General features: G+C 34.1%; 1 protein-coding gene across 4 annotated transcripts; it reads left to right on the top strand.

Annotated features, from left to right (window-relative positions):
• The first annotated feature begins 1221 nt into the window (after positions 1 to 1221).
• LOC132045544 (ETHYLENE INSENSITIVE 3-like 3 protein) lies at positions 1222 to 9866 on the top strand. 4 transcript variants are annotated; one of them, XR_009412461.1, is made up of 3 exons: positions 1222 to 4049; positions 4139 to 4211; positions 9634 to 9866. XR_009412461.1 is itself a non-coding variant. In XM_059436125.1 (3 exons), exon 2 carries the CDS (start codon positions 2048 to 2050, stop codon positions 4016 to 4018), a length of 1971 nt encoding a protein of 656 aa, XP_059292108.1. In that variant the 5' UTR covers positions 1222 to 1932; positions 2033 to 2047; the 3' UTR covers positions 4019 to 4049; positions 4139 to 4457. The 4 variants fall into 4 exon arrangements, 3 of the variants coding, with proteins under 3 accessions (XP_059292108.1, XP_059292109.1, XP_059292110.1); XM_059436125.1 differs by lacking the exon at positions 9634 to 9866 and having other exon boundaries at positions 1222 to 1932; positions 2033 to 4049; positions 4139 to 4457; XM_059436126.1 differs by lacking the exon at positions 9634 to 9866 and having other exon boundaries at positions 1222 to 1602; positions 2033 to 4049; positions 4139 to 4457.
• The last annotated feature ends 13883 nt before the right edge of the window (positions 9867 to 23749 follow it).

Genomic DNA, 23749 nt, shown 5'->3' on the forward strand with positions numbered 1-23749 from the left:
TACAAGTGTTGTGCGATACTACTCTTCTTGCACTTTTTGTTGAGTCACAGTACGATCCGAGCTCCCGGTTCTGCCCGTGGGGCGTACGTGAGGGTGACATCTTTTAGTTATTCGGGGTGAGCTACTTGTCATCCGTGGCCACGAAGGGACCTCCTCCTCCTATTTTGTTTTTGTATTGACAGACAATATGTAGCCTTCGGTATTTTCGGACTTATTAGTCCCTATGTTAGCGCTCTTGTACTTTGACCATTTTTTGGGGTTGTCGTGACATTTCTTGTTATGATAAGTATTTAAGACTTGATAACTTATTCTTAATTAATTTTCCGCTTATTTAACTTGTTATTAGTAATGTGGTTCGCCTACTCGAAGGGATAGTGTAGGTGCCACCACGACTCGCGAATTGGGTCGTGACAGTTATCCTTGTTTATTTTCATGTCATGTTTAGCAAGTTAAGGTATGCTGGGGGCCTTGTCCCAGCAAGTATGTTTTACAGTTCAGATTCATAATAGAAGTTTCATAGACTAGTCAGTTAATTATGTCAATACTCAGAGTTGGAGCCATCTTTGGCTCAGTTATGATATTTTCACATTCACGTTTTATACAAGTATTTTACTAAATATATTATGACTTCCCATGTTCTATTAAGGCTCATCATGTTTTATGTTATATTCCTCTCATATTTATGCCCGTGTTGATTTAATGACCGTAATGTTCGCTCGGTCACATGCGATTGCGGCATCTTAGTGCGTGTTACGAGCCATAGTTCGGGGCGTGACGAACATACGTTGACAACCCCTAAAATTTGTCAGCAAATTTATTTAGACACTCGAACTAGTATAATTTATTTCAATTGAGCACCTGAACACATGAGAAAGTTTTCATGTTAGACATTTTAGGTTTGAATTTGGAAAAAAAATATCCGCGTGTTTTCAAGCATCTATTTGGTAGTTAAGTCAACCACATTAAATAAGTCGTCTTCTTTAATTATACACATCAGGCATCATTTAGAAAACGCTTGGGATTTTACAACTTGTTGATATGAATGCGTATAATTAAAGGAGTTGTCATTTTATAAGTGATTTATTTATCTACTGAATAAGCATTTAAAAATACACGCAAAAGCCTATTCAAATTTATATATATAAACATTTTATTATGTGTTCAAGTGCTTAATTAGAACTAGCACTCGTTAGAGCGCCAAAAAAATTAGAGTAAATCATAAAAACTCTGGGAGCTAAACAAGCAAATATAGCTTGGGAATGACGTCAATGGAACTTTCCCTATAGGGCCCAAAAAGTTATTTTGCCTCTCCTTTTTTGTCCCTTCAAAGCTATTTGGGTTTTTCCGATTTGCAACCCATTTTAGGCGTTTTTTTTTTTGACCCTTCTCTCTTTTCACAGACACATTGCATTTATATATTTTCTTCATTTCTAAAACCCCTTTTTACCCTTTTTTATTTTATTCCCTTTTTCGGTTGAAAAAATAAAAAGATATAGGTAGAAAATCTGATAACCCTTTTTTGGGTTTAATCTGTTGGCAAAAGAAAAGAAAAAACTCTTGTTTACACATGGCTGTTATGGATGAACTTGGAATTGATATCAGGTTAGAAAGTTGAAATTTTCTAGCCCCAAAGAAAACTTTTATTTTTGTGTTTGGTTTTTTATGTTTTCTTTTCTGGTTGAATTTTGAGTAAATTAATGTAATATCTTGATAGATGGGAGGAAATCTGCCATCACTTGACAAAAAAATAATAATTGTAGCGTTGATGATTTTTTGGTTTGTATTCCTTTAGGTTTTATGTTTTTTTTGAGATGTTGGGTGTGTGAATTTACAGTCTTTTTTGGTTGAATTACATGAATTAATGGAATTTCTGATGTGGGTCCTGCTTGAAAATTCAAGAAACGATGTTGGATATTGAGAAATGAGTATTTGGTATTGTTGGACTTGTGTTAAATCTTGAATTTTGTGACACTTCGAGGATTATTGTATCTTTATTAGGTGTGTAGTTTTTTTTTTTCCTTCTTTTTTTTAGTTTCATTTGGTTTGAATGGAGTACTGTATGATTGATGTTGATGGATTGGGCAACAGCTCGGATATTGAAGTCGATGACATAAGGTGTGACAATATAGCGGAAAAGGATGTGAGTGATGAAGAGATTGATCCTGAGGAATTGGAGAGGCGAATGTGGAAAGACCGTGTAAAGCTCAAGAGGCTTAAGGAAAGGCAGAAACTTGCAGCACAACAAGCTGCAGAGAAGCTGCAGAAGAACAAGCAAACGACTGATCAAGCTCGGCGGAAAAAGATGTCCAGAGCTCAAGATGGGATATTGAAGTACATGTTGAAACTTATGGAGGTGTGCAAGGCTCGAGGATTTGTTTATGGGATTATACCTGAGAAGGGTAAACCGGTTAGCGGTGCATCGGATAATATTAGAGCTTGGTGGAAGGAAAAGGTGAAGTTTGATAAGAATGGTCCTGCTGCAATAGCAAAGTATGAAGCGGAATGCCGTGCAAAAGGAGAGGGAATTGGAAAACAAAACGGGAACCCACAAAGTGTTTTGCAGGATTTGCAGGATGCTACCTTGGGGTCCCTTTTGTCTTCTTTAATGCAACATTGTGATCCACCTCAGCGGAAGTTCCCGTTGGAGAAAGGTGTCTCACCACCCTGGTGGCCATCAGGGAACGAGGAATGGTGGGTGAAAATGGGGCTGCCTAAGGGACAGAAAACACCATACAAGAAGCCGCATGATTTAAAGAAAATGTTTAAAGTTGGTGTTCTAACTGCTGTTATAAAGCATATGTCACCTGATATTGCAAAGATCAGGAGATTAGTGCGGCAGTCAAAGTGTTTACAGGATAAGATGACTGCAAAGGAGAGCTCAATATGGTTATCTGTTTTAAGCAGAGAGGAATCTACTATCCAGCAACCAACCAGTGACAACGGATCATCTAGCATAAGCGAGGCACCTAATAGAGGTCACGGTCAAAAGAAGAAACCTTCTGTTGATAGTGACAGTGATTATGATGTTGATGATGTTAATGTCTCTGCTTCATCTAGAGATGAGACGAGAAATGAACCATTGGATGCTCCTCCTCTGAGTGCTGTTCCTCAATCTCACCAAGGTAAAGATGGACAACGTCGAAGAAGAAAACGTGCTAGGTTGAACTTTCAACAGACTGAACCTGATGACGAGGCTAGAAACACCTTACCTGATATAAACAATTCCAATGTGCAGCTTTCAGGGTACAATACAAATGAAAGCCAACCGGAGAACAATATTGTGGGAGCAAAGAAGCCTGTGGAGAAAAACTCTGCTGAATTACCATTAAGAGACTCCAACCTTTCCTTGGTTCCATCAGCTGATGCAGTCTCTACAGAGGATGCATTCGTTGGCAATGGGCCATCAATTTATCCAATGTTGGAAAACTCTGTTATCCCGTATGAATCAAGGTTTCATCTTGGAACTCAAGATTCTGTTGCGCAGCGCCAGCTTCATGATACTCAGTTGCAGAGCAGAACTCAGTTCTCTGGGATGAATAATGAACCTCGAAGTTCGATATTTCATTATGGACCTCCAAACAATGGGTTGCATAACGGACCTCAAAGTTCTGTCCTACATCATGAGCTACAGGATCCGAGTTTCACTCATGGATCTCAATATTCAAACTTGCATCAATCCCCTGTATATCAATATTATACACCATCGGCTGAATTTGGGTCAGCTCATGAAGAGCAGCAGTCTCACCTGGCATTCGGTCAACCTCAGATTAAGCCACGGGATTCTGGAGTTAGAAATGATATTTCTAGAGAGGACCATCGATATGGAAAAGACACATTTCAGAATGATCATGATAGACCTGTTGAGATGCATTTTGCATCTCCAATCACTAGTGGCTCACCCGATTATGCTAGACTCAGCAGTCCATTTAACTTTGAGCTTGATGTCCCAAGTGCGTTAGATGCTGGTGATTTGGAACTATTCCTTGATGAAGACGTTATGACATTCTTTGCTTCGTAGGCAGTTATGTGGAAAATACAACATTTAGAATGTGAGTTACAGAGAAATGAGCTTACTCTTTCCCTTTTTTCATTGTTATTTAATAGTGATTTGATTGTATATTCTCACTTTTTTATGCAGGAACCACCTGAAGGCTGCGCCAACATATTGTGAACTGGAGTGAGTCCTCTCTCATAAAATGAGATCCTGGACTGTAAGTTATTGTACTAAGCTGTCAAATTGTAAATTCAGTGGCAGAAAATCATTTTTTTGTCTCTTCTTAGCTTGTCTTTTACATGTTGTAGACTTGTGCTTCGCGTAATTGAGATAGTTTCTGATTGACTAAGGCAGGAAAGCTAGAGATCCTTCTTGTTTTCTTTAATCATAACGGCCTTTCTGGTCATGCTAAAAAATATTCTTTCAAGTGCTACATATGATAATGGTTTTTGTATTTAACCTATTCTTGAGGAAAGGCGTTTGTACATGTTCCAGTAGCTCGTTTCGAGGTTCTTCTTCTCTATAATGTGGAGACCTCATCAACCTAATTAACATGCCAACTAGGCTTGACAAATTTGTTGAATGGTTTGTTAGCAGTATAGCACTACCCAGTTTGATTTTTTGTCTCACACTCTCACCTCCGTTGAGGGTCGTAAGGAACTACTTCATAAATTTTGAAGCCTCAGTGGCAGCTTGCACTAAACTTGTGCCGTTTGTTGTAGAAAATGGGTAAGGTAGGAGCGAAATTAAAGAGGAGGGGAAACATATATATGTGTTTTCTATTAGTAAATAAAAGAGTACAATTAAAATTGGGAATCTCTACAAGTGATTCGAGTCTTGACACCAACTTTTCAACCCTTGCTGAGTTGAATGGCATGGTGCAAAGGAGGAGGTAAATCTGTACACGAGATGAAATTTAACTAAATTCCCCTCCCCTTCCCGACTTTCAACCCATGAACAAACCATTATCTAGAACTTGAGCATGTGAAGGTTCTCTTGTAATGCCAAAGAGATGGCGTATTTTGAAGTTAGAGTTCTGATGTTTTTCATGTCACAAAGTCATTACTTGACCTTATGTCATTCCGAATAGCATATATAGGTTTCTTCAGCAAGGGTCTTTCATTTGCATTCAGTTGCAATAGGAAAGGTGATTAGGGAATATAGGTCCTCCTAGAAGGGAGGATACCATCTTAGTTACAATAGCTAGGCATCATTGTGGCATAATCTTATTGATCATTAACAGTGAACATATGAATATCCATTCTCAAAAATTAAAATATAAAGAGACAGTTGGACATATGAATAAGTTCATTTGATGTTTCCTCTTAGGAATGCTTTATTGTTGTTTCTACATGTTGTGCTTTACCAACGAGAGTGAAGAGTCAAAATGAAATATTAAAAGAACAGGAAATCAGCAAGCATGGGGAAATCCCATAGTCCTAGATGATATGAATTTGAAAAAAGTAACAAAGTATAGAAGGTTTTCTGTATTTCTTTTATCCTAGTATGTCAAATACAAATGAGTCTGCTGAGTATGACTAATTTTGGCATCCAGTAAAGAGGTTGTGCATCTTTGATTATGTTTATGATGAACCCTAAGCTAGGACGTAGAGGCTGCCTTTATATTGATTTTCTAATGGGTACATATTGCATATTGCAAGAAAAATTTGAAAGCAAAATGCACTACTTTGACGAACTTAAAAGATCTTGGTGTTACTTTTCCTATTAACTTTTAGAGAGCAGAATGATAAGAGAAGAAAAGAAACTGTTTCCAAAAAGATTCGATTTGCTTTTTATTTTGGCCAACACATGCATTCCTTTGTCGATATATAACGAAGAAGTTCTAAAGCATATATCCAACTTATGTTGTCTTGTTGAACAAGAATATCTTGTGGTAGAACATACAGTAAATGATATCATTCGATAGAAGGTGCACGTAGCACTCGTAGATGTGAGAGAAAGTTGCTTGCAATGGTTTAGTCATTCCTAAGCTATGTTGCTCGGACCCTCCAAATTAAAGATATGTATAATGTATCAAAATGCCCTTTAATCTTGTGGTCTTAAAATGCCATGAGGATGTTGAAATTAAAGAGTAGTTGCAAATTAGGAAAGAGACATTCTTTTGAAACAAATTAAAAAAGAAAGTACGACAAACAAATTGAAACATAGGGAGTATTACTTTGTAAATAGCCAAGGTTCTTAAAAAAGCTGTCAAGGCTGAAATTACTAATATTCTAATATATATTCAGTTCTGGACAACAAAACAATAAAATAAAAGGTACTCGACAACATCAATATCAATATGTATCTTGAATGATAAAAGCATAGTTAAAAGTTGTGGGGAACGCCAAAGCTATGCATGAAAAAAGTTGTGGGAAATGCCAAACCAAAAAAAAAAAAAAAAGGGAAAACAATGCTGTGAGCGAGAATTGAACTAGGGACCTTGGGGAAAATTTGAACCCCCTTAACCACTGAGCTAAGCTTTTCAGCTGTGCCAAAAGAATTCATTATATGATATATAGGCATAAAAATTTAAATTTGACCTTATATATACAGTACCCAGCCCTGGGTACGAAGTTTAAGATTGTGGTTTAAAACAAACCATGGACATTTGTGTGGCTATAAATCTCATTAAGGGTAAAATGGAAAGTTTAAAGTTAAATTGTTTCTAAATATAGAAAGGTGTCATTAATTTTGGGACATATCAAAAAAGAAACAGTGTCCCACAAAATGGGATAAGGGAGTACAATATTCAGAATCAATGTAAACTTAAAGACAATATAGCCCAATAAAAGGAAAAAATCCATATAGGCGATGCCAACTTGTTGGGGTTGGGACTTATAGCCTATTTGGCCAAGCTTTCAATTATGCTTATTTCAAAAAGTGCTTTTTGTCAGAAGTGATTTTTGAAAAGTACTTTCGGAGAGTAGCTTTTTGTATTTGGCTAATCTATTTGAAAAGCACTTTTGCCAATATTATAGCAGTAATTTGTGCTAGGCTAAGGTTCCAAAAGTGCTTGTGGGAAAAAAAAAAAAATACTCTTTTTAGCTTCTGAAAACAACTTCTGCTACTACACAAAGAAGCTAACACCTCAATTTTCTAAAATAAGCACTTTAGGCTTCCAATAAGGTTGGCCAAAGAGGCTATTAGTCCATTGCTTGAGACTGATACTTAGTGTCAAGCAATACAAGTTGGGTATAAGTTGTTTTTAAAAAGATATGTAACCAGTGTTAAAAGCACACACTCAATGCTAAACCAGCAATAATGCATTTCTCCGTGCAAAGAAATTGAATCAAAGGCAGAAAAGGGAAAAAGATGATTGAGCTCTTTTGAGGCTTTAATCGCAAAGTGCAAATAAGCATGGACATTAATGAAGACATGCGGAAATGAAGAAAAGAATGAAACACTATGAATGTAACTCAAGAATAATAACAAAAAAACATAAGCATTAACTTATGGACAAATGAATTGGAAAAGCTAACATTGAGAGAAATAACTTTTGTTATAGTGTTGCCCTCTTCTCGGCAGAGCCAAATGGTGATGAGATGCATGCCTTAATGCTTTGGCACCTGAATTGAAGTATTTCCCAAGTGAGGGAAACACTCGGTCTAGCTAAAATTTTCATTCTTGAGATCAGGGGAGGAGCTGAAACAGCCTCCTTACCTTTCAAGGTGGGGGTAAGGTCTGCGTACACTCTACCTTCCCCAGACCCCACATTGTGGGATTCTACTAGGCATGTTGTTGTTGTTGTTGTTGTTGTTGTTGAGATCAGGGGAGCAGCTAAGGTCTGCTTTGAATTTTATGCCTTGACACAGCCGAAAAGCTTAGCTCAGTGGTCAAGGGAGTTCAAATTTGACCCAAGGTTGCGGATTCAATTCTCGCTCACTGTAGTGTTTTTCCCTTTTTAAACTTTGGCATTCCTCACAACTTTCAGCTGTACTTTTATCATTTAACATATTGATGTTGATGTTGTTGAGTATTGAATATGTATTATAATTTGAAATTCAATGCTTATACCTTTCTTAAGAACCTTGGCGATTTACAAATTAATACATGATTGAAGGGGCACTAATTCGAAGAAAAAAACAAAAAGTTAAAAATAAATTAGAACACTGCAAAGGGAATGGGAAAAAAAGCACAAGAAATTTTAGAAGGGCTCGATGGAGCAGGGTAAAATAGGAAGAAATGATAAACGGGGAATGACAAGGCGAGTTAAAATTTAGCGGGTTAAGGTTAGTCTTGCCCTTCGCCGCCCCGCTCCGTCGTTCATCCTGGAATTTTCGTGTATTTACTTCTTCATATTTTGAACCCCTGGTGAAAATCCTGCCTCCATTACTGCTTGTGGCGGATAACTGGATTTTCCGATCTTTTGAGCTTTTTCTTGTAACTAATTACCTTACAGATTGTCTAAAGCAAATTCAATAAAGGCTGAACTTCATATAAACTTGTAGGAAGTGTGAGGAAGTCAAAGAGTGACACTTAAGCCTTCTTTATTCTATGTTTGTTTGTTGCCAATTTAGTTTATTCTTTTTGCACCTTAAATTCTGGCTTAGGCCTTGTGTTTCTCTGAATTGATCAAGAATGTAGAGGAAACTGTAAGCTTGTGCGTGAGATTCAGCTAGTAAGAATTTAGACTGCTCTTAGCTTTATTAACCAAAGATCCTCTGACTTTGATTTGTGGCGTAATCTCTTAGACCCTTGTACTGTTTGTAGAAAGTAAGCTATCACTTTAAGATCACGAGGTTGCTTTCAAGCAAGATTATTTATTTTCTAGTTTTTGTATATGAGATTCCAGGAATTCTACTTTGGTTCTTGTTTGATGATTCAGAAAAGTATTGAAAAGTATTGTGCGGGAATACTGTTAGTTAACAGTGACTAAGAGAGACAAGAAATTGCGAAGGAAAAGGGCCTCTGTGGTTGTGCTGTGTGCTTATTGGAATCATGGCACTTATTTGTTAAAAACTTAAAGAGAACCATTGTGTTTTAACTCTGACAATACAGTAGTACCTATATGTCTAGTTTGCTTGTCTACATTCCTCGATTGCAGGATGCACCCAAAGAGAGAGAGATCAGTTAGAAGGAAATGTCCTTTAGAGATTGTTATCTTCCTTTAACTCCTTTATTGAGAATATATCCGAGTCTAAGAAGATTTGTGGAGTGCCAAGGCTGTTCGTGTACTTTAAGTCGTCTGCTTTGAATTTATCGTGCTTTATGCAGTTTGGCATTTCTTTGACTTGTATCGTAAGATTTGTCATTATAAATGGTTTTTAGTTGAATGTGGACATGGTCAGTTGATATGTCAATTTCTAGCAAGTTAACAGGTTTAACTTCAGTGAGACATAGGGATCTTTTTTGCATCCGAAAGAATTAACAGGCAGATTAGGTTAATGCTTTTTTTGAAAAAAATAAAAATGAAAAAATAAAAAAAAGGTTTAGCTCCTGTACATGACCTTTTGCATCTGAAAGAATTAAAAACAGGTGTAATGGATATGTGTGAACTTGTTTCTAGGAGGATGGCCTTTTGCATGCTTTAATGAGAGAATCAGGATTAACCTCTCAGGTTACAATATACTGCTTTCCTACTTTTCCTTTATGTGTCTTTTTTTTTTTTTTTTTTTTTTTTTTTTTTTTTTTTGCAGCACAAATGATATTTTCCTTGTGGAGGTAAACAGAGAACAAACAATACCCAACACGCAGTTTCGGATATTTTAATTAATTTGCTTTTCCTGCCATCCTTTGGAAAGGGAAAATTTCACTGTTTTTTGTGATAGATTACAAGTGGAATGCATGTTTTAATTGTTCCATCCTGGTGAACATATCGTGGATCGTCTTTGATGGAACAAATATATAAAGGATTCAAGTAATTTGCATGGGTATGATGGTTTTTGTCTTTGTTTTTCGTTTCTTTAGTTCTGAGTAATATGCCCCCTTCTGGACATGTTACGATTGTAATATGTACCTTGAATGCTGTAATGTTAGCAGCTAGGAACCTCTTCCATTTTTGAAGTTGTCATATTTGTGGGTCATTAATGTTTGTTGATATTGTGCATGCTATAAGACCTTTAGGGCTATCTCTTCAAAAGATCTCATTAATCAGTCAGAAGTGTGACATCTTAAGAGGTTTTTGGTTGCCCAGTTATTGTTATTTATTTGGACAACTAAGGTCGCACTACCAAGGCTTGTAGTCTAGTGGTACCGGTGGAAGTAGGTACTATATGGTATGCGTGTTTGCCTGAGTATAAATTTGCTATCGAGTCTTAGCATCAGAAGTAATTTGCATGCAGATCTACTGTGTTTCATGCTTGTGTTTTGAAGCTGGTCTATCTTTCTCGGATCTCTCCATCTGCTAAGCTCTTTCAACTTTTGCACAGGGTGATGATCTTTACTTCTCGTGTTAAGATTAAGATAAACAAATAATCTGTTGTTTACATAATTGGCTTAATTTGTTTAAATAACATGATATGGTACCCGAAGAATGGCTTTCGTCCACCTCTATGATGCATTTCCGCAAGCTTTATAAATTATGCATGTTCTACACTAGTTGTATGGGGATTTACATCGGTGTATTCAGTGTTAAAGGCTCACTGAAAGTTATCTTAATTCCTGAAGCTCGGTGAAGCCTTAGGTGGTTTGTTTGGTCTCTCGCTTAATTGGTGCTTTATATAGGTGTCAAGATATTAAGGTGTGTGCCTCTTCCCTGAGCTCTCGGTCTCTGAGAAGATTGGAGGTGATTTGGATTGGTTACTGTCAAAATTTAAATCTAAAATCTAGGTGGGAAAACATCATTGCGACACGTGTACATCCCACACAGATATACATGGATGTACCGAGATATACCAGATATATAAGGGATACAGTTATGCAGGGGAGTTATACACGGATATACATGCAGGATACATAGATGAAGTATACACATATATACACTGCTATTTTGCTCGTCATCTTCGTCTTGTTCTTTGAATTTTGGCTTTGAATATTTGCCCAAAAGCCGGTCAAATCAGATGTAACGGAGCTCATGCTTCAAGTTTAGATCTTCTCAAGGACATAGAATCCTTCTTGTTTTTGTGGATCTTTTTTTTGGTTACACTTGGTGCTATACCTATGTTTCGCAAATCCGATGTTTTTATATTTTTTTTTAATTCAATTCATGCTTCGTTCTTATAATTTTTTTTTCTTAATTTCACACTACGATGTTCTTATAATTTTTCCTCAATTTCACATTTTAGTCAAACACCAATTTCACACTAAACTTCAATATATTCAAACTGATTGGCCCTTAACGTCGTTTTGCGCACAATTGGGAATTATTCATTGACTATCTTGTCCTCATACTCATGAACAGCATGACAAAGTTGAAAGAAAACATCGACATATTGTAGAAACTGGGCTCAGTTTAATGGCTAAAATTTCACCCCATTCAAGTTTTGGTACTTTGCTTTAGAAACTGCTGTATACTTAATCAATCGACTCTGTACACCCTCTAATCACGACAAATCACCCTCTGGAGGATTGTTCAACTCCTCCCGTGGTTATCACTTCCTTCGGGTCTTCGTCTGCCTCTGTTTTCCCTAACCTGTCCCTATAATCGACACAAGATGAATTCGCGAAGTCACTCCGGTGTCTTCCTCGTTACAGTCCCTCACATCATGGCTACCGATGACTCGACCAATCCTCTGGAAAAATATTAGATTGCAAGACACATCCAGTTTGACGAAACCATATTCCTGTTCTCACAACTCACAAGCTTCTATTCTTGGTCCCCCACTGCAATTCACATTATTTATATAGTAGGCACAAACATGTGTTATTTCAAAAGGTATGTTTAATCACCTTACGTGCTTAGTTACATTATATTTCATACATATAGGAGTTTTAATTAAGCATGCCGACTTTGGAAATAGATATAATTCATGCTTTATTAGTATTATTATATGCTAGTGAACTTTGAAAACAACATTTTTGAAATGATCGGAGCAGTGCTTTTGGGGTGGTCTTTAAATTCATATTTGAAATGTTTAAATTTTGCCCTTCGGATAACACCCATAGGTTAGTTCGAACCCATTCAAAATTTTAAAAAAAATTAGCAAGCATACACTTGTGAAGGAATTACCAAAGTTATAGATATAATTCATACTTATGCCTTGTGCGGAGACTTGGTGAATTTGGAAAACATAAAAGTTTGCCCTTAACTTTGTGAAGGAATTATCAAAGTTAAGAAATAAATATTTGAGTGATAAATAGCATGTTTTGTTTTATGAAATGATCTTGTGAAACTAAGGGTATCACGTGGAATCTTGAATTCATATTATATTATTAAATGAAGAGGTTGTCAATTGTGGCGTATGTGTTAATATTGTTAAGTTTGGATTGTTTATTTTAAAAGCATGTAGTTAAAAATTATGTATCGACTTTTCTTGAATACTTAACACTCCGCATAACATTTATCAGGTAGGGGCATACTTTTAATGGGCAAAGCAATATACAACTAAGATGTATCACCAAGCGTTAAAAAAATAAAACTAAAATTACAAAACTTGCCAATCTTGAATTCATATTATATTATAAAGAAAACACTTATAAGCAATATTAATGTACAGCGTTAAAAAATAAACTAAAATTACAAATGAAAGTACAAATGAAAGTATTTATACTAAAACAGTTTAACCATACCCCATAATAATGATCATCGACAATTCTTCTGAAATTGGAGAATGAGCCCTAGAAAGTTGACATAAAGAAAATGAAAATAGAAAAATAGAATAGGCTAAAAATCAATCTCAAAGAGTGACACACATTAGCGCACAAAAGCGGTAAGTAGAATACCAAAATAGTGGTGCTTGAGTTGATCTACTGAATCTGTAGTATGAAAATTTGCGATCTATGTTTTCTTGAACTCTCTATATATTGTGATTTATGACATCGTTAGGGTCAACTTTCTCCGATCTTTATGTACATCGTTTTTCCTTCCTAATCTCTTCTTTTATAAGCGGATCTTCACTCTTTGTAAAATTTCATGACAATCTTGAGAAAATAGTATTTTGAAATTTCATCCAGCTCTTAAACTTAAAAAGAACAGATCGATAGTATGAAACATAGTCAATACTTCAAATTATTCTTAGCAATAAAGTTGTATATACCTTTTCCAATCTCTTTTCATGTGATGAAACTTGAAAGTTGCTGCAATTCTGCATACCTATGTATCAAGATAGCTCTTGAATCGCATTACGTAATTTTTTATGTCCTCTTATGCAAATGAAAAACTTTAACTGCATTTCTTACTTACCCTTGTCGAAGCATAAAAATGAAGCTTTTATTCTAAATTTGGTGACTATTCTTTGCATTAGATTTTCTTCATTGGTGTTCTTCACATGATTCTGGTTTTTTTTACCCCCTTCATATTATGTATCATCATCAATTAGAGATATGAACCGCAGAAATGACGTAAAGATTTAACTCATCAACAAAGAAAGAAGAAGAAAAACATCACCGATTGACGAAATTCTGAATGCAGAACGAATTTGATCATAACCTCATGTTAATAAAAGCCTGAAAGATCTCTTGCAGTGGAAAGTTAATATGTGACAGTCAAATCATGTTACTTTTCATAATTTATTTCGCTTATTTCTCCTTTATAATTAGAACTTTGAAGTAGAATGAACGGCCTATTCCTCAAGAAAAGCTTATTGTCAGCTCACAATATTGATTTTTCTTTTCCATTTTGAAGTCAAGTTATGATCGTCCAACTGAAATTAGGTACACAACCCATAATTTTTTAATCATTTTGTATTGTTGTTGGAGATTGTTTTGTTTCTTTTTGTTGTGTTTTCCTTCTTGCAATTTGTACTTAATTGGCCAAACCTTTATTAGTATCCAGTGAGTTTGATAATACTTTAGTAATTTTATGCAGTATGCCACCAATATTCATATTGCCAATTGTCTGAATACGAGTTAATTTACACAAATTATTGCTTAAAGATCATTACTTTGAATGAAAGATTTTATTTGTGTTTAGTTTATCGTCTATTGAACGTAGTCTTGTGAACATTAATTCACTGATGTTGTTCATTTTCACCTCTTTTTTTTTTCTTCCTATTTTTTCTTTTTCTATGATTTGTATGGTATGAGAGCAACAACTTAATTTTCAAATAGACAACAAAAGTGTATCTTAATTTTCAAATAGACAACAAAAGTGTATTTTTCTGTTCATATTTGTGTGACATTATACTTAATGATTTTTGTAAAGATGAGTATATAGTTTATTCACGGTTAATTTCTAATAGTGGTGACAATTTTGATTTTAGGCATTTTGGCTTTTCTCTGCGGATTCCTTTCGAGTATTCTTTATTACTCTAAACTATTCAATAAATCAAATAATCATATAAAGAATGTTATTAGAATTATAACAAAGAGTAGCTAAACTTTATTTTGATTAGCTTTTAGTAATACATTCAGCAGTATTATTCTATATATTACTTGAGGTATGTCGTGTATAAGGTTTAACTTATATATATATATATATATATATATATATATATATTATATATATATTATTAATATTGTTTATATATATATATTCTAACGTCTTTATTTTGCATATTTTCTCATATGGAAAGTCGTATTTCAATTTCAACAAAATATTAATACCGACAACAATAGTTTCGGTCATGATAGAGCAACCAAAGTATCAAAATGAAACATACTTTAAGAACATCGATTACAAAAAATAAAAATAAAAAGACTAGGTGAGATATTGTCATATCGCATTTTGTACCTCATAACATGATAGAAATTAATGTAATTAAGGAAAATTACCTACTGAGCTTAATAGTATTATTTTACCTTCGCAAGTTTAAACATGTACTAATCATTTTGAGCTCAATATTGTTTTATTGTTTGCAATTATCAGTTTAACTTCCATTCTTCCTTCAAATTCTGGGCAACACTTCACGCACATGTATGTTATAATAATATTCATGTAATTTTGAAAGAGCTTGTAATGTTTAATCGGATTACATGTGCAATGCACGTGCCGAAAAATTAGTTTAAAGAAATCCCTCTGAGGTATACTCTCAAGTAGTCAAACAGGTGAAAACAAGAATTTTAAAATAAATCGATTAATGAGTAACCTTCATAGGACAAAAAGATTAATGTTGTCACTCAGCCTCCAATGATTGGGTAGTGTCTTTTTCTCCGTACTATGTTCCTAATGAACCAATCATTCACCTCCACTTCTGTACCATAACGCTGTACGTTGCCTCTATTGTAGAATGTTTTTCCCTCACCTATGTATAAACTGACAAAAAAAAATGTTGTACTGTCATTATTTTGTACATGTTGAAACAACAAAATTACCCCAAAATTAAAACCCTTTTGCGTATAAATATTACCCAACTCCAGAGGGAGTTTCTACATATTTAAATACTCCATAATAATTCAAAAAGAGTAAACACTCTGCCACTACGTGTCTATTGACGAAAACAGGGGATATTTTTTGTAAAAATTGATAAAAATGGCGTCTTTGAGAATTTTTATTATGTCAGCATTGATTTTCATGTTGGCATTTGCACCCTTTGTTCTTAGCTTTCGTCCATGTAAGTTCCCTCTCTATCTTTTTGTCTCATAAACACACACAGTGGAATTCTTTTCTCATTCTCTCTATGTTATTTTTAGTTCATCAAGAAGTAAAAGAGGTTTTTCCAGATGTTGAGATTCAGGTATTTAATTTATTAAAGGGTTTGTTTGAAAAGAAAAGATTACAATTTTGTTCATAATGATTCATTTCTGGTCTTGTTCTTGTATTTTACATTTTTTTTTGACAGCAAGCAAGAAAGGAGGGTAATGCAGAGACAATGGGTATTAATACCTTAGAGAATCAGGTATTTATTTACTACCCTCAAAAGGGTTTTGTTTGAAAAGAAAAGATTACAATTTTTTTCAAAATGATTCATTATTTTTTATTTTATTTACAGCAAGAGAGGAAGGAGGATAATGCAGGAAAATTAATGGGAATGGAGGAAGATTATGCAAGACAAATTCCAACAGGGCCTGACCCTCTTCATCACAACCACCATCCATCAAAGCCATGATATTATTAACAACTCAGTGCTCACTCTCAGTTTCTGTCAAAGATTTTTAGAATTAGTGTAAGTTTATGTTTATCTTAATATGTTCCTTCACAAATGTTGTCTAGTTATTTTACTTAGCTAGCTTAAAGCTTTTGCTCGTTTGAATAGTAGTTTTTAATTTTCTTTCCCTATTGTGGAGTTCGGAGAAAAGTTCACTTTTTTGGTTTTATTTTGTGGTTGATCTGAGATTGTGTAAGAGTGTTCAAAGAAGAGCTCCTCATGATAAGAAAAGTTGACAAAAATGCATTTTGGCACAGCCTTCATTATGTTCCTTTTTTCATTAAATTTTGTAGAGTGATTTGGATGCAAACCTTCTATTCCCAACTAGAAGAGACATAAGACGAAATGCAAGTCATCAAATGGTCCCTTTTTGTCGAATAGAGACTTCCTTTTCGAAAAATCACATGTTTTATTTTAGGAAAAAAAAGAACTTACGTCAAATAAAAAATATTTACCTATTCGGTGGTTATATCTACTCAATAAATATGTCACATATGTCTTCGTGTAACAGTTTATTTAACCACAGTTAATTAATATTCGTTGTTATCTCAACTTTGTCACTAATCATAGTAAACTAATATAGTTTGATATAAAAATTGGGTTTTGATCAGTGTCTCCTATTCAAAAGGTTGCTGATGGAAGACTGATCCAAAATATGAATAGCTGATAGAAGGTGTGCTTTGACTGCTCAGTGCATTTCCTTTTTTGCAGTTCTCTAATTATGAAAAATCTTTTGTCGATTTGCCATCACTTGAAAATGTGAATTTGGAATCAAATCAACATTGCCTTTTTTGTTTTTACAAATAGAAATTGTTTAAAATGCATCCAAAAAGTGTGGATAGCTGACAGAAGATATGCTTTGGGCTGCCAGCCTGAGGCAGATGTATCCTTCTTGACCCTGCTATTCCACCCAAAGTATAAAGCAAAAGAAGCGGGGAGGGGAAACATAGACAGAAAAAATTCAGCAACTTCTTTTTTCTTTTTACGAATCCGTCCTAGCATGAACTTGGTCTTAACTCAACTCAACTTGATTCGAAACTAGTTTGAGTGAAAAGTATTCCGAAATTAAGTTCGATCAAAGTTTGAATTCAACTAAGCTTACACCCACAAATCGAGTCAAATAAATATTATATACATATGAGATGTTCAATATTATATGTGTGTGCGCGCTCACACGTGTGACAGTCAGAGAGAAAGGGTTCGAATGAGAGCTTTCTCAATGCTCAAATTACATATGTTCCCAAATGAAGTGCTCACTTCTTTTATGTTTATCTCAAAAATATATCTTTTTCTACAAAAGTTAAGCTCCACCAATTACCTTTACAAAACCTTACATAATCGCATTGGCACATCTGTGATATTGATAAAGGTACGAACAACATAGCAAAAAATTTAGGGAAAAGGGTCAAAAATACCCCTCTACTTTGAAAAAAAAAATTTAAAAATATCTCGAGTTTCGAACTTATTTTGGGTCAAAAATACTCCTCCTGTCCTTAAAGTTTTCAAATATACCCCTGTCTTGACGGAAATTATCCCCCCAAATAACCCAAAATTATTTTTTAAACCCGCTCCATCATTTAAACCAGACTCAACTAAATAATAACCCATAAGATCCCCTTATTCCCCCAATTCCCTCAAACTTCATACCTACGTATTGGGGGAATAAGGAGATCTTATGGGTTATTATTTAGTTGAGTCGGGTTTAAATGATGGAGCGGGTTTAAAAAATGATTTTGGGTTATTTGGGGGATAATTTCCGTTAAGACAGGGGTATATTTGAAAACTTTAAGGACAGGAGGGGTATTTTTGACCCAAAATAAGTTCGGAGGATATTTTTAGTGCTTTTTCCAAAGTAGAGGGTTATTTTTGACCCTTTTCCCTTCTTGAAATCTATGATTTCCATTTCCTGTCCAGTTTAATCATAGAAAAAGAAATGTAAAAGATCCATTGATCTTTAAGCCATAACTACTGCAAAGTTATGCTATAAAAGACTTCTTCTACATTTCCAAATGTGTATGTGGTCAAACAATGAATTCTTTAATTTCTATGCTTTGTGCATCTCATAAAGCTACTTTTCAAAGAGCTGCTTAACACTTCTGTTATTGACAATGAACTAGGAAGATTTGCAATATTTCATTATTTCAGCTTCAACTTGAAATGTTATTGGCACATCAATGTTTGTTTTACAATTTGGTCCATTAATTATTTCAGATCCAAACTATTGAATTGTGTAAAATTGCAAGTTGGACACACATTCATCTAATTTAAGAAGCTCTTATGTTGAAACTTTCCTTATTTTAAGGAAAGCTTTTACATTCAAAGTGGCATCTACTCTCCCATTTGACAATGGCAGTTTCTTCTTCCAGCAACTATTGCTTCTATAAATATAATATGCACAAAAACAATCTTCTAAACACGCCTTCCTGCATTCTTCTTGACCGAAGGATAAATCCTCTCGAAATCTGATAATGGCCAATCAACGTCCGTCACCACATCAAAATCATACAAATCTTCAGGATTGCCCTTTCCAAATTCATCACAACTTGGAATAAATTTGGTTAACAATTCCCGTACTTATTGTTGGGATCGGTCAACGAATACCCTTTTGGACACACACAATATGGTCTTTGATTTTCGCCTAGATGGCACACATTGTTGTACTCACAAACTCCACTTCCAATTTCTCCAAGCATTGCTAGACATATGTTATCAGGCAAAGACCAAATAGTACTCCACCTTTCGTTCCCCGTAGAGGTAGTACTCTTGGGATGATAGTAATGAGTTAAAACACCATCAAAATCAAGACTTAGCCTGTGATAATTTTCTGAAATTGAAGGGACATTAGGAGGTGTCAACAAAAGTTTTTGATTATTTCTTTTTAATATGTAAACTGAACCTAACTCATCAAATATCAATCGATAACCAGAATTGGCTTCGTCTCCAGGATCAGAAGTATGACTGTTGTAATACTCAGCATCATAATCGAAATTTGTTGGCCTGGATTGAGTAACAAGCACCAAATTCCCATTACTCAACATACGAAGATAAAATCTACCTGGAACAGACAAAGACTCCGATTTTCGAGAAACCAGCTTGTCGTCAATCTCTAGTATTTGAGTAGGCAGAAGGGTATCAGTTGGATATCGAAAACTTTCCCATAAAACTGAAGAATCACTTCCAACAAGAACAAAGTTTCTGTATTATTCATGACAAAGATAAGCAACATTACTAACTATAATCGGACTAGTGCTCCAAATCATTTTCCCCTGAGGATCGCGGAGAATTAGTCCATTTTGTGGATTTAATTCCACGATAGAGCCTCGCGGAACTGGATAACCATCATTTGCATACCAAATTATGGTGGTGTCTTTTATCTTGGCATAGTATATGCAAAGCAAGAACTGGTTTTGAGGTTGAATTTGCTTGAATCCGAATGCGAAATCTCCAGAGTGAGAAGGCCAAGGGGTGGTTTCTTGATTTGCTGTGAGAGAGCTTCCCAATGGTATAGTAAACTTAGTTTGTGCTAAAATATGCAGGGGAAAGATGAGAAGAACAAAAAGCATAGGATATGTTGTGGAGCAAGCCATTGCACATCAAATTTGCTTTTGAATAGAGAAATCAAAACTGTGGTATGTAAAGTAATTGAGTTTAACTTTTATACACAGAGTCTTATAGGATTTATACACTGTCACATAAAAGACAATTACTGATAACTTTTTCATAATAAATGAAATTAATAATGATAAAAAAAGACAGATTATCTGTTATGACATGCGAAAATAAGCTGATCGTGGTAAATGTTTTATAGTTAAATTTAAAAACTATTATAGTATGCAAACATCCCATTCACTTCACCAATTATTGGTACTACATGAGTGTTTTGTAATTTTTTGACTTTTGACCTTTTGATAATTGAAATGAATACAGAGGTTCAACATGTAGGGCATTGGCCTACATCTAACTGCTAACTTCAAAGTCTTAAAGATATTGAACATTCAAAAGAAAAAAGAAGAAAAGGGAGACAGTACATGAAGATGACATCCATAGATTATAAATTCAGGCATCTAATTGAAATGCTTGACCATATAAGAATGGTAATAATAGGAATAATCTAATGTCTAGAAGAGAGAACATTAAATATATGTATTCAAGAGTGTGACATAGTGATTAACAAAAGGGTGTAAATATTGGAGATCAGAGTTCAAATTCTAGCATAAATAGAAGAATAGTAGGTTATTTCTTTTCATCCACTTTAGTTTTGATAGATGAATTTACCCGATAACTATCTTTGGTGGAAGGTATGTAACATGTATTTGATATAATAGTCAAAGTAGGCTCAAGTTGAAAACAGCACCATTATATATTAAAGAAATATGTTTATGGTTTTTCTATCTTTATTATTTAGAGAAGATTGACGGGAAAACAAAAGAAGTTAAAATTGGCATTAAATTACAAGATCTTTATTATTTAGAGAAGATTGACGGGAAAACAAAAGAAGTTAAAATTGGCATTAAATTACAAGATAGATAATACAACAAAGATAAGCTTTCATTAAGGATGACAATGATATATGGACAAGGGAAAAAGGTCAAAAATACCCCTCTACTTTGGAAAAAAGGAAATATCCTCCATTACAAATTTGGATAAAAAATACCTGTCACGTCATTAAAGTTTTCATATATACCCCTGTCTCAACGGAAATCTCCAACATAACCTAATTTTATTTTTAAACCCGCTCCATTTAAACCTGACCCAACAAAATAAAAAACCCATATAGGTTACCCGCTCCTGTGCCAAGTGGCTTCAAATGTAGGACTCGAGAATAAGTTGGTATCATATCGGTTTTTTACGTATTTGGGTCGGATTTAAATGTAGCGGGTTTAAAAATAAAATCAGATTATTTTGGGGGATTTAGGAATTTCCGTTAAGATAGGGATATATTTGAAAACTTTAACGACAAAAAGAGTATTTTTAACCCAAATTTATAACAGAAAATATTTTTAGCCTTTTTTTACCTAAGTAGACGAGCATTTTAGTCATATCAAATAATAAGGACCACAAGTTACGTCCAACTAAATAAGAGTTGAAATTTCCTCAACGTCTCACAAGATGTTGACTTATAGCCGACATAATTAAATAGGTTGACTTACGTTTGGTATGACTTCATTTTGGAAAAATAAGTTATTTTTTGAGATATTTTCCGTGTTTAGTTAGTGAGTGAAAATTCAAAATAAGAGATTGAGAATAATTTTAGCAGTTTGAAAGTGTTTCAATAAGAATTTTGAGTACACGAGATTTATAGTAATATCAAAGTGTTGATTTGAGTATTGATAAAATTAAAAATTAAGACAGTTATGAAGAGAAATGACTTTAGCTCAAAAGTAAATTAAATTTATTTTTTTCCTTTTGATAAAAAGTATTTTAGACTAGCAAATATTAGAAAATGAAAAATGATATTAATAAGGCGGCAGATGTGATGGACAATGCAAGTCCGAGAACTAATACTGTCTTCCGTTTTTACGTGTTATAATTTTATTTTTAGTTTGTGTAAAAAAGAATGTCACATTTCTATAATTCGAAATAATTTAACATTAATTTTTTTTTCCTCACGCTTAGTGAAAAGATTTATAGCCACACAAATTTCTAAGGTTGTTTTAGACCACAAATTTTAAAAGTCTTTCATTTCTTTGTTAAACTTTGTGCCTAGTCAAGCGGTGCCATATAAATTGGGATAAATCATACATGGAGTAATATAACATGCCTCTTTACAATTTAGGATCCGTCAAAAGATGCTAAGGCACAAAAAAAAAAAAAGAAAAAAGAGAAAGAAATACCGACATTTGTATGCATTATCATCGTACTTTTCAACTTTCTCTTGAAGAGAAGCCGATGTAGTATCGAACTCTGGTGGCTTAAATTGATGAATTTTGTAAAAGTTTTGGACTGCCTTATAATTGCAACTGGCTAAACAACCGGCTGAGGGGCCAACTGAGACATCTGAGGAGCTGCAACATTCAACTGAACTTGTGTTACATCCCGTAGTTGCGATCAATATATGCACGAGTATATTGAGGTTAACGAATGCACTTCACAAGTTATTGATCGTGGTAAATGTTTTATAGTTAAATTTAAAAACTATTATAGTATGAAAAAATCCCATTCACTTCACCAATTATTGGTACTTCATGAGTGTTTTGTAATTTTTTGACTTTTGACCTTTTGATAATTGAAATGAATACAGAAGTTCAACCTGTAGGGCATTGGCCTACATGTAACTGTTACCTTCAAAGTCTTAAAAATATCGGACATTCAAAAGGAAAAAAAGAAGAAGAGGGAGACAGTACATGAAGATGAAATCCATAGATTATAAATTCAGGCATCTAATTCAAATCCTTGACAATATAAGAATGGTAGTAATAGGAATAATCTAATGTCTAGAAGAGAGAACATTAAAATATATGTATTCAAGAGTGTGACATAGTGATTAACAAGAGGGTGTAAATATTGAAGATCAGAGTTCAAATTCTAGCATAAATAGAAGAATAGTAGGTTATTTCTTTTCATCTACTTTAGTTTTGGTAGATAAATTTACCCGATAACTATCTTTGGTGGAAGGTATGTATCAGGTATTTGATATAATAGTCAAAGTAGGCTCAACTTGAAGACAACACCATTATATATTAAAGAAATATGTTTATGGTTTTTCTATCTTTATTATTTAGAGAAGATTGACGGGAAAACAAAAGAAGTAAAAATTGGCATTTAATTAGAAGATAGATAATACAACAAAGATAAGCTTTCATTAAGGATGACAATTATATATGGCAAAAGGGAAAAGGGTAAAAAATACTATTCTTATTCTCTATTACAAATTTTGATAAAAAATACCCGTTACGTCATTAAAGTTTCATATATACCCATGTTTTAACGGAAATCTCCAACATAATCCGATTTCATTTTTAAACTCGCTCCATTTAAACCTGACCCAACTAAATAAATAATTCATATGGGTTATCCGCTCCTGTGTCCAGTGGCTCTAAATGTAGGACTCGGGAACAAGTTCGTTGCATATGGATTTTTTATGTAGTTGGGTCGGGTTTAAAAATGAAATCGGGTTATTTTGGAGGATTTAGGAATTTCTATTAAAATAGGGGTAAATTTGAAAACTTTAATGACAGAAGATATATTTTTAACCCAAATTTGTAACTGAGAATATTGTTAGCTCTTTTCTCAAAGTAGAGGGGCGTTTTAGTCATATAAAAATTAAGGACCACAAGTTACGTACAACTAAAATAAGAGTTGAAATTTCCTCAACGTCTCACAAATTGTGGTCTTATAGCCGACATAATTGACTTGGTTGACTTACGTTTGGTATGACGCAGAACATTTTCATTTTGGAAAAATAAGTTAATTTTTTGAGATATTTTCCTTGTTTGGTTAGTGAGTGAAAATTCAAAATAAGAGATTGAGAATAATTTTAGCAGTTTGATAGTGTTTCAATAAGAATTTTGAGTACCCGAGATTTATAGTAATATCAAAGTGTTGATTTGAGTATTGATAAAATTAAAAATTAAGACAGTTATGAAGAGAAATGACTTTAGCTCAAAAGTAAATTAATTTTTTTTTTCCT

Source organism: Lycium ferocissimum, unplaced genomic scaffold (assembly GCF_029784015.1).
Source record: "Lycium ferocissimum isolate CSIRO_LF1 unplaced genomic scaffold, AGI_CSIRO_Lferr_CH_V1 ctg6986, whole genome shotgun sequence".
NCBI classification, from domain to species: Eukaryota; Viridiplantae; Streptophyta; class Magnoliopsida; order Solanales; family Solanaceae; genus Lycium; species Lycium ferocissimum.

Excerpts from the sequence above, each read along its gene's own strand:
- LOC132045544 (XM_059436125.1), top strand. The coding sequence starts at position 2,048 with ATGGAGTACTGTATGATTGATGTTGATGGATTGGGCAACAGCTCGGAT.